At 40.2% G+C, this 12,240-nt stretch overlaps 1 protein-coding gene across 1 annotated transcript in view; it reads right to left on the bottom strand.

Moving 5' to 3' along the window:
• Positions 1 to 7,664: 7,664 nt before the first annotated feature.
• Positions 7,665 to 12,240, bottom strand: part of LOC114658369 (uncharacterized) — a 94,772-nt gene continuing 90,196 nt past the window's right edge. Inside the window, exons 26-28 of the mRNA XM_028810455.2 lie at positions 11,441 to 11,497; positions 7,958 to 8,227; positions 7,665 to 7,852 (exon numbers count right to left, since the gene is read on the bottom strand). Coding sequence (XP_028666288.2) covers positions 7,815 to 7,852; positions 7,958 to 8,227; positions 11,441 to 11,497 — 365 coding nt within the window. The 3' untranslated portion in view covers positions 7,665 to 7,814. The remainder of the gene's footprint in view (positions 7,853 to 7,957; positions 8,228 to 11,440; positions 11,498 to 12,240) is intronic.

Below are 12,240 nucleotides of genomic sequence, written 5' to 3'. Positions count from 1 at the left end.
CCCCCTGATTGTGTAGCCTACAGAACTAGACTGAGAGACCATTTAAAGGCTTTTGCAGGTGTTTTGAGTTAATTAGCTGATTAGAGTGTGGTACCAGGTGTCTTCAATAGTGAACCTTTTCACAATATTCTAATTTTCCGAGATACTGAATTTGGGACTTTCATTATTTGTCAGTTATAATCATCAAAATTAAAAGAAATAAACATTTGAAGTACATCAGTCTGTGCGTAATGATTGAATCTAATATACAAGTTTCACTTTTTGAATAGAATTACTGAAATAAATCAACTTTGTCATGATATTCTAATTTTATGACCAGCACCTGTATTTTCTGTGCATGTGGTTTTCATCCGAGTGATAAAGACTTGATTTTTTTTTTTTTATATATATATATATATATATATATATATATATAAAGTATTGTAGCCCACAGTAGTTTCAGTTTATCATCAGTGAGGAATTGCTCAGGGTATTCCTCCAACTCTCTCTCGTGTCATCCTTTTTGAGACGTCAAAGATGAGACGTACACCTAGGGCATTGAGACTGTTTTCTAGAAACTTCGCTGAGCCAGCTGTTGATGGACTTTGTTAATGCAATTACTGTTCCTCACCCTTGCTGCCTGCATGCCACCAGATAACAGTTTTAAAATGATCTACAAATTATGCTAATTTATATTGTTTATTTTTACAAGGTTTATGTTTTCATAATGGGCGGCACGGTGGCGCAGTGGGTAGCGCTGCTGCCTCGCAGTTGGGTGATCTGGGGACCTGGGTTCGCTTCCCGGGTCCTCCCTTCGTGGAGTTTGCATGTTCTCCCTGTGTCTGCGTGGGTTTCCTCCGGGCGCTCCGGTTTCCTCCTACAGTCCAAAGACATGCAGGTTAGGTGGATTGGTGATTCTAAATTGGCCCTAGTGTGTGCTTGGTGTGTGGGTGTGTTTGTGTGTGTCCTGCGGTGGGTTGGCACCCTGCCCAGGATTGTTTCCTGCCTTGTGCCCTGTGTTGGCTGGGATTGGCTCCAGCAGACCCCCGTGACCCTGTGTTCGGATTCAGCGGGTTAGAAAATGGATGGATGGATGTTTTCATAATATGGTTTTTGTTAAAAGTGTGTTTAAACATGTACTGGTGACACATAGTGCAGCAGACAGCAGTGACGTGTCTTTGAAATTCAGTGTTCTTCCTGTGTTTTCAGGGGACATTTAGAGTTATTGTCAGCTGTAGTGTAGTCTGATGTAGTTGTGTCCCTGTGTGTATGTGTCGCAATGGACAGATGTACCAGCTGCTAACAAAAAACATGTTACTGCCAAAGTGGTGAAAAGTAAAATCCTGAGAGGAAGCCTGTAGTATGAAGTATTTGCCAGACGTAAGCCCAGTTTAAGCAGTCTTAACACCTCGTCAACATCTAAAGATACTACTACAGTAGGGGCAGAAAAAGGAGCCAGAAGCCAAAAAAGATTTAATAAAATCAATTTAATCAGGGTGAAAACATCTAATGTAGTAAGGCTTTCATGTACATGTTCTTTAATGATTTCATCCATCCATTATCCAACCCGCTAAATCCTAACTACAGGGTCACAGGGGTTTGCTGGAGCCAACACAGGGCACAAGGCAGGAAACAAACCCCGCGCAGGGCGCCAGCCCACCGCAGGACACACACACACCCCCCAAGCACATACTAGGGACAATTTAGGATCGCCAATGCACCTAACCTGCATGTCTTTGGACTGTGGGAGGAAACCCACGCAGACATGGGGAGAACATACAAACTCCACACAGGGAGGACCCGGGAAGTGAACCTGGGTCTCCTAACTGCGAGGCAGCAGTGAGTGCTACCCACTGTGCCGCCCTTTAATGATTTCTTGATCATTATTTTCCTTCTAATACAAAAGTGAAAGAACGTTCACTCTGTAAAAAGAAATTGAAACTTCCAGGAGAGTTTTAAATTAAGGCAAATGCTGTAATATAGAATCAAATTCAGAAGGGCTATTGTAGAGAGTGTGCCTGTTTTACTGTAGAGGTTGTTGACATGGCAGCTGAGTAGCCTTTTCATCTAGCAGTTGAGTACTTGGCCCAAAAGGAAAAAAATTATACATCTATTTAGCAGCAAGAATCAGTGGTTTAGGAAATAATCAGAATAAAAAATGCAGAATTCGTTATTGACTTATTGTGGGCATAGTTAAAATACCTCCTGTAGGATGGAAGGGTGGACGTTGCAGATAAGAAATTTAGCTTTCCATGTTAAACAAGAATTAACCGGTTAGATGTTACAGACCTTTTGTTCCAAATTCATGATCCAAAATAGCAGGGCATGCTTGTTAAGTGCTTTTGCAATTGTAACTTTTTTTTTTTTTTTATGCAGACCAAGGCAGATGAGAAGTAAATGTCATTGTAAAATTAAATGCAAAACTTCTTTAGCTTGACATGCAAGCGTAATAGAAACAGGAGTGTAGTACGTAGATAGATAGATAGATACTTTATTAATCCCAATGGGAAATTCACACCATCACACGTAGACACCATCTGGTGGCACAGTTTAATTGTTGCAAGTCCCTTAGCATTAAGAGTCTAAGATTGGCATCGCTAAAGCAGAAAATACACGTGAGTCATGAGCAATGGCAGTGCCTGGTTGAGTTATACATTGATTGCTGTTGCCTTTAATTAACTTTGTGACCCAGACCATGCAAATGAACCAGAAAGTGCATTAAACAGGGGATGCAAGAAAGTATTCAAACCTTCACATTGTGCACACTTCTGTGTGTATTGTACGTTTAATGTTAAATGGATACATTTGCCGTTTTCAGCCCATCAATCTCTAATCAATAACTCATAATGACAGATTGAAAACGTTGCATTAAACATCAAAAACTGAAATCTCTTACCTGTTCACACTCTTACTTAATTCAGTAATTTTTAGAAGCCTCTTGGGCACCAATTACAACTTTTAGTCTTCGTAATTCTCTACAAGCTTTGCACACCTGTATTTGGATGGTTAACCCCATTCTTTATGGCACATCCTCTCAAGCTTTCTTAGATGGTATTTGAAGTGTGTGTAAACTGTCATCTTCAGATCGCTCCACAGATGGATGTACCTGAAACCACTCCAGAGTTCTCTTCGCTGTATTCTTCAGGTCATTTTGCTTACAGGTGAACCATTGCCAGAGTCTTAAGGTTGCATGCACTCTGGAGCAGGTTTTCTCAAGGACCTCTCTGTTTGGCTGCGTTCATCTTTTCCGTGTATTCCCTCACTTGTGACCAGCCTCCTTGTTACTGAGAAGCACCCCAATAACATGATGCTGCCACCACTATGCTTCACTAGATAGTATTAGCCAGTTGAGGAGTGCTGCCTGGTCTTTGGGTAGAACTTCAAACAGTATGTCTAGCAAAGAGTTCAGTTTTTGTCTCATCAGACCAGAGAATCTCTCCAATACTCCGAATGAATTCTGTCTAGCCAGTCTGCCATAAACACCTGATCAGTGGATTACTGCTGTAATGCTAGACCTTCCAGCAGGTTCAACCATCTCAGCAGAGCACTTCTGTAGCTCTCTTATGTCTGATTTATGCCTCATCCTAGTGTTATTGCAGTGATCTACCGAGAGTTCCTTGGACGTAATAGCTTGGCGTATGTCCTGACGTACAGTGTAACTTGTGAGACCTTATACAGTATATGCACGTGTGTGCATAATCAATCATTCAGGAGAAGCCTTATCAGAAGTGTTTTCAGTTTCCACAAGATTACAAGAAAAGGCCTCCTAACTGAGCATGTGCTATGGAAATGGGAGGAAGGAGTACATCAACTGGCTGGTTTTTGTTTTCTATTAAAATGTATTTTAATCTGTCGGTGGACAGCTTTTTTCAAGTCTCTGCAGAGATGTTTGATTGGGTTCAAGTCCAAGCTCTGGCTGGGCAACTCAAGGACACTAACAGAGTTGGCCCTGAGACACTCCTGGTTTCTTTGCTTTGCGCTTAGGCTCATTTTCGTGATTGACTTTCCCTCACTAGTCACTCGGAGCATGATGCTGCCAGCACCATGCTTCACTGTTGGAATGTTAATGCACAGATGATGAGTGGTGCCTTGTTTTCTCCAGAAGTGATGCTAATATTGGTTTCCTCAGAACAGAGAATCTGGTTTCTCACAAGTCTTGAGAAGTGGGTGTATGGGATAGACTTATGTGAAATGAGCAACAGATGAGTGGTTGGATGATGCCAGCTGAGTAATCGCATCCATGCTTGACAGAGAAACTCACCTGCTCCTGAACGCCACCTTTAAGGTTTATAAGTTCATCTAACACTACGCAGTGTATTCTGCCAGTCTGAAATCCACTCTTCATGATTGTCAGTTTGGGCCTATTCACTCTGTTGTGGTCAGTGTCTGGACAGCTTGATGACTTCATGCAGCTTACGATCGTCAAGGCAGCAGGTAAGGCACAATTTGGCAGTTTTCACTGGATGAGTCATTATTCAAAGTCCTCAATAAAGTTCAGTTTCAGTCATTTATTTGCATAATTTATTTCCTACTAAATGTATACAAATTATAAAAGCAACATGTACAATGCAGATTTTTTATACATATTTCTCAACTAGTGCACCAGAAAGGAACAAAATATGAGGGAATGTCCCTTGAGATATAAAAGAAAAGAAAAGAGGTACCAAGAAGATTATTATTACAAAACCATTTTATTTAGGTTAGTCTTTCACTTTAAAGCTTTTGCACGTTTTATGTTCCCTAATCAGTATATTATCTTCTTACAAAGTTTACATAAGTAAAAACAGTAGAACTGATAGTGATTGATAAATTTTAGTGTCTTAACCCCCTCTATGGGTGATACCTTAATGTTGACGGCTGAACGATTTCTGGTGATACGCCTGAAACCTGAAAATCTTGTTACGTTAAACAGATGGGCAGTGCATTCTACAAAAGCTAAAAGTTGAAGCAGAGTTCAGAGTATTTTGCTTAATTAGAAAGTACAGATTTTAATTCAAACAGCAGCTGACCTTGAGTTAGTATGATAATGACTCATTAAACTGTAAGCTCGGCTAATGGAGAGGAAAAGGCAGATGCTTATTTCGAGTGAGAAGAGGAGATGAGAGCAATTGTCTCTTATTGGACTTTTTTTAAAGGATATTTTCTTTCAACTACTGCATGAAACAATCGACTCTTTTAGTTTGGTTGCTGCTTTTCGGACACTTTTGTAAAGAACTCAGTTGTTGTTTGGGGAAAAAATCTGGATACATTCATGGAGTTTTTCTTCATCTCTGCTGCTGTGGACACATTGCAAACAGCACTCTCCATCTTTCTCCCTCTCTGTCAAGAAATCTTTTTCTTTGTATTTTTTTAATAAAGGATATATAATTTGCACAAAAAGTAACAAAAATTAAAAGGCCATCTGAGACTGTTTTAAGTCTTAACTTCTCCACATTCTTAAAAATAATAGTCTTAAAGTGGCTCTTCAGAGCAATGCCATAAGGGAACATTTTTTGTTTCCTCACAATAGAACCATCCACATGAAGGTTTCAGAAAGATCCTTTACAGTATGTATTTAGATCCATACAGGGTCCATAAATAGATAACAGATTTGTGAAACACAGATGATTTTAAAGGACTCTTGCAGCAATAACACAGGCTCAATTCAGATCTTCTTGATTTGTTTGAAGCTATCCTTCTAGGTAGCCTCCTATACGTTAAACATTTCAGTTTTGCTTACATTTTAGGAACCTTATCAAAGCCTTTAGAACCAGTTTCATACGTAAAGAACCTTTCATGGAATAAAATGGTTCTTTGTGAAGCAATGATTCAACGAGGAACTACACAACCCAGTAAAGTGCCAGTACAGAACCAATATTTTTAAGGGTGCAGGTTGTATGATTCTTTGCATTGCTTACATTTGCTGCTATTTGTTTTGATGCAAATAAATATTTCTCTATTATAAAAGGAAATCCTGGGACGAGACTTTCTCGGAGAGTTCATTTCAGGTCCCACGAGATCAGACTATTTGCAAAGACATTTTGACAAGTCTCGCCCTCCTCTCAAACATTTAGAACAATGCCCTCGGTCCAATCACTTCTCATTCGTGTGAATGCCATTGTCAGACACAGTTCCTGCGCTCTCAGCTCCAAGTGGGGTCGGAAATAAAAGACAGAGTAGAAGACAAAGTAGAATGTCGTGAAGAGGTTCAAAAACGTTGGCGCGATACACATGCAGAGCAGGTTAGAGATTATAAAAGTACTAAAATTCAAAAGTCTCAAAAAAAACAGAGTAAAGATCGCTAACAAACAGAAATTATTACAGTGAAAAGAGATTGAATATATGGACATAGGTGATATGACAGAAGTAAGTAGATATTGTTCAGCTTTAAACTTTTTAAGTCGGAGACTTACAGATCATCTAATTCGTGTTGCCATCGGGGAAAAGTAGTGTTTCTTCCCAATGAAGAGGCGTATCGGTGAGAATTAAAAGATTTGTTGACTGGTGAAAGTGAAATCCAGAGATGCGAGGTGGCTGGCCTGGGGTTGGAGAGCGAAGCGGGCATGGGGTAGAGCCCCCTAGTAATTTTTAAGTAAAAGCTTAAATCAGTGTCTCTGTCTGATTGCTATTAGCGTAGCCAAGAAGCTGGATTGCCTATTCCTTGTCTATCCGCAGTCTGTTGAGGGCTCAAGGGGACACCTTGGTGAAGCTCTTTATTGGTGGTAAAAGTGGGTTGAAGTAACGACAGACTCAGTCAACAAGCATCCTGCCATTAGAGGAATACCTGGGGTATATTATGGACAGTGAGACTGGTAAGGGGTTACAGGTAACCGTTGTATACAGTAGCTGGTTTTGATAATGCTTGTCCCACCAATGTATATTTCTGGATGAAAGTGGCCCAAATCAAAAGACATGAAGCTATAAAGGCAAGTGGGCCATCCCAGTTAATACCTAGAGGAGTAGACGGCCACTTAAACTGTTTGTCCTTATTACTAATTGTAGCAACCAGCTATATAGTTCACCATGTAAGTGCATCCCAAATACATACTCTTCTTTTTAATTGTAGAACTTTATTTTAATAGATCCTATGCTTCTTAAAATGTGTGAATGTGAGTGTGCCCAATACTGAGCTGTTTAGTGGAGTGGCATCACATCACGAGTTGGCCCCTGTCTTGCACCCACTGGCACTGGAATAGGCTCCAGCCCTAAAATCTCTAAACTAGATTAAGCCAGTTTTCAAAGTGCTGTGTGTATTTAGTGCAGGGGCTTGTTTTCCTAGAACAAAAGTGCACCATGTGTTAAACACTAATGTGAAGATGGTATGATGTGATACTGACCTAAAATGGAAGAAAGGAGAGTGTGGCAGTGTGAGGTGACTGCAATTTGTGATGGCACTCACTTAACGTTAAGAAACCAATTAGAAAGAATAAAACGCAATGCATTGAGTCTGGGCTACTGTATGTGAAATGTGTACTGTAGTATGAAATGTGTACGCTGCCAATGCAGAAAATCAGAGGAGAGACGAGAAAAGAAATAATAAAAAGAACAATACACCTTATTTAGATATTCAAGGCAAGAGGATGGCATTTTAATGATCGGTATGAAGACAGATTGCATGTTTGGTTATTTAAAATGAAATTGGCTTGTATTGTGAAAAATTGGTGATGCAGAAATAAGCTTATATATATTATTTGTATATATTCTATATACAACACAAATAAATGCACGTGTTCATATACCTGCAAATGTAATCTTCAGTTTACATATGAATTCAAAATGATTATACTTTAGCTGATGAGATGTTAGTACAATTGCAAAGCAGACGCTTAGAAGCACTTTGTTCAAAAAAGCACCGATTACAGCTGTGCAGATGACCTGACTGGCAAAGACATATCTGTAAAAGAAAAATGGGAAAATTCTGTTGATTATAATTGTTTTAAGCTTTTGTTGTTGTTGGGCTATTATATTCAGTGTATTGTAATATAACACAAAGGCCTACCGGTAGTTATGAAGACAGGATCGGAGTAGACACTGCTTCTCGTGGAGTCCTTGGCTGACACCACAACCTTGTAGTTTGTGAAAGGCTGAAGCCCACTCACTTTGGCTGAAGTCTCCTGTACGGACTGCACAATCGGTTTGAATGGTTTGGATGCCGTTACTTCTTTCACAATCAATATGTAGTGTGTTGCACCTTCGGTGGCCGTCCACTCCACATGTAGGGTGTCATTGGTTATGCTGAGGACGTGCAGCTGAGGGGGTAAAAGTTCACCTGTAAGAATTACAAAATGAAAAAAAAAAATATAATGTAAAGAGGACTGTGTTAATCAGTTTTACTTTTAGGCTGTCCTGTTGAGGGCAGCATGTTGACAACTAGTGATGGGTGAGTCCCTTGGAGTTCACTTTGCTGTGGGTTTGGTGAAAGCATTCAGTGAAAATATTAGCAAACTTCTCCAGACTCAGACACAAGGCCTTGAAGTCAACAGGGAAAGAAGAACTAACGTAATTTTGTGCAGATTATAATGGTGCGGTGCTTTTTTGTGTGTCCATGAGGCCTAGGGAAAAGTCTGCCAACTATGCTGGACTGATTATTGTTGCCAAAAACATGATCTGAACGTGATCTGAGCTGTGAGGCTGTAGTGTTAACCACCGCCCCACCATGCCTCAAACAACAAAAGACGCAAATGAACAATATTCACAATCAAAATACAGCAAATGGACACAAACTAGCAAGAAGTTAAAAAAAAAAAACATCATTCTTGGAAGATTTCTAATCTTGGGGCACACATTGGCTCTGCCAGGAAGCAGCGGCATGGTCTGACTCAATCTATTGTCTAAAGTTGCAGTTCTGGGCCCAGCCTGCATGTCTTTTCTGTTTCTGATCTATAAGTGCAGATGCTTTGTACTTTTTTCTTCCAGCAATAGGATAGAAACATTGTAAATAGTAAAAAATCTTTTGTTATTATTATTTCACAGGGTCTCGTGTTTTCTGACATGTATGGGGGGTGGGGGCAGTTAGATGTTTTCTTGAAAACTTGTTTTACTTCATAGCTGCACCACATGGCTAATTGCACATGCATTCAGTGGTACATATGACATTACGGAGTGAGTGAGTGAACAAGCACACAGGGAATAGTATTATGTAATTGGTGGCAGTACTCATAATATTCTCATTATGGTCACCCAACAAACCCCTCAAATGAAAATACTGCAAGGGTACAAATCCGGCTGGAGTACAGATTGAGTAGTGACATCACACAATGCACATCAGTTAGTAATGTAAAATGTTAGGAGGAGTACGCTTACAGTACACATGCGTGAAAATTCTGAGCATGAACGTAATGTCATGCCGCCTTTGCAAAGCATCATGGGGCACTGAGAAAGAAAAGTTCAATTAAGCAAAATTCCAGGAAAAATGTTTGGCACACACAGCATATTCGCTGTGAGAAACGCTTTGGTGAATTCGATACTAGTGACAACACAGCCCCAGGTTTAAATCCTGGCCTGTGTAGACGTCAGTGGATTGATTGGTCGATTTATTTATTTATTTTTTGGTTTTCATTTGAATTCAGTTTCAGTTGTATTTATTTTTATTATAACTTACTGTACTGTGCAGGCCTCCACACAATGTATTTTGACAGGCAGATAAACCCCTTTCTTTCTCCAAAACTCTATAAACCATTGTTTCTTTGTCCACAAGTTTATTTGAATTAAAAGGGTGAAACTAAAACTTAGAAAAAAGATACAAAGCACTAAGCGGTATTATATTAAACAACAAAGATATCATTCAAATGTAAATTACTGTGCCATTATACACAAATTATTAATAAACTACATAAAGAGTCACTTCCATCTGCAAATATGTATAAAAAGAAAGGTAACAAAGTAAAGTGATACATACGGACGATGCTATCACAAGTATGAAGATAAGGCAGATGACAGCGAACTGCGACTAATGGGCTTCCATGGCCACGAACAGCGGCCTTCCTGATTCTAAACTAACTTCCTGATTACCTCACATGACAGGAAGCAAGAGGGGAAGATAGGGAAATGCCAGATATACCCACTAGATGGGGCTAAACTGCAAGACCTAATAAATTGAATCGGTTAAATAAGTTGTAAGAGAACAAGTATGAAAGAAAGCATTTGTTGTTGATCTCCCTGGTGCAGAGACCAGCAGCCAGAAATACATTACAAAGGAGAATGAAACAGCAGATTTTGTTCACCAGATGGGCATTTTTGGTTATTTGACAGCTCTGAGCGTTCCCACTGATGGGCCGGTGCCATATCTGGAATTGGCTCCAAATTGGTATTGAGGTAAGTTGTGGCCCACTGTGACCCTGAAATAGATTAACAGGTACAGAACTGGAGTGGATGGCTGTCTTTTCAACTAGTGCATCTGCAGTCAGCATCGTCCAGCTGAGAAGCCTCTTAGTCCTATCATCAGGGAAACATTGAGAGGCTACCAATCAAATCCAAGGGAAAAGTGATACTTTGATTAGAAATTAGGAAAAAATTTCAAGACACAAGAGAAAGAAAAGCAACCAATGTGTTGCAGAACCTAAGGGAAGTGCACATGGTGCCCTGACCACATGGTGGTTAGCACGGCTACGGGACATCAGTGGAGGCTTGTGTTCAAATTGTGCAGTATGTGTAGTCTAAGTTTTCCTTCAGTGTTCTACTGACTTGTCCTTTTTAAAAGCTGCTTTTTCATTCTAAACTCAAGATGTTGCTGTTTTGGATTATCCTGGGCAGTGTGAGGTAGTGGGGCTCTCGGTTTACTGAATATTATTGTGCATTTTGCCAGATGATGACACTGTCAGAGGGTATCTCAGTGACCTGATGCCAAACGAGCCACTCCAGGCACTAACATTCTATAGTTTGAATTTTTTGTGACATGAACAGTGCATGAACTTGCTCATCTTGCTGGTCATTAGCAAAAGAGATGTAAATATAGTTAGTTAAGTTAATGTTAACATTAGAGAACTCTGCATGCATAAACAAAAATTCTGGTATGGCCCCACATGGTTATTCGTGCCTAAAAATGCCACTGGTCTTTACTTGGAGTGGCTGGCTGCTAAAGGGAACTCCCTCATCTAAGCTGAGCAAGGCAGCCATCTTACGTCTACTACACCTGGGGATTATTTTGCACAGTTGGCTCTCTCTGTCTGTTAGCCCCACTGTCCCACACTGCACTTGGTGAGACATACTGTATGTCAAATCTGATTTTGGTGGCAATGATGTAGGGGAGTCTACGGTTATAATTGATTGTGTTCACATTTTTTGTATTTAACATGTTTGGTGTTATCTGAATAATTTATAACAAATACCATTTGTCATTTTATTTTCCTTGTATCATCAATGTTAATAAATGCACTTGGCCAGTTTTGTCAAAAAAAAAAAAGCCTTTTTGGTCTCTTTCAGCAAACTCCTAAGTAAAACGTAGTTCAAGATTTCTAAAGGCGCTGGCCTTTTAAAAACATACCGTTAATTTCTTCAGACTCTTCATGGAGATCTCGTCTTTTTCGCTGTATGTGACCACCTGTAGGAAAGAAGAAAGAGCAAGTTATAAATAATGAAAGCAACTTTCTAAGAAATCTGCCTCTGTGCATGTAAAACTGCAGGCGGAGGAGTAAACTAGCGTTGCTAGGCAACACCATGCCACCACCCACTTGACCTACTTTTTGGGTTTTATTTATTTATTTTTTTTCCTTGCACAGAGTTTGCCTTGGTAGGTTGTGGGTGCCTTTGTAGAAAGCATTCTTGGCATGGTGGCATAGTGGTTGGCAGTGCTGCCACAGTACTGCAGAGTCCTGGGTCTGAATCCTGGCCAGGTCGTAGCCAGCGTGGAATTTTAATTTTCATCGATTTTACTAGTGCTTCTGATTGTAGGGACAGGGTCGAGGTGTGCCACTGTGATCTGTGACATTCATTTCAAACTCATTATTTTACAGCTAAACCACACAAATAAGCTGAAACAGAGAACCTGACAGAAAGAGGGGCGTACACAGGTGGAAGATGACTCAGGCAGGCTAGTTACCCTAGTTGGTCATAATAGCCAGGGGGCCTTGTCTTCTATTCAAAGTTCTCTCGGTCAATAACCCCAGGCATAGTTATCTTCTGGTAGAGCAGACTTCACATATGTTAATGTTTCTGATGCCGGTGTGTGTTTCTGGTTTGCTATCAAAACAGGGGCCCCAGTGCGCTACTTTACCTGGGGGCCTATGATGCTGGTAAGATGGCCCTGTTCTCAGGCAGAGGCCATGAGTGTTGTGTACAAGCTGG

This window comes from Erpetoichthys calabaricus, chromosome 10 (assembly GCF_900747795.2).
Source record: "Erpetoichthys calabaricus chromosome 10, fErpCal1.3, whole genome shotgun sequence".
Lineage (NCBI taxonomy): Eukaryota > Metazoa > Chordata > Cladistia > Polypteriformes > Polypteridae > Erpetoichthys > Erpetoichthys calabaricus.
The sequence above is the reverse complement of the archived record's forward strand: the minus strand, read 5'-3'. Positions and strand labels throughout refer to the sequence as shown.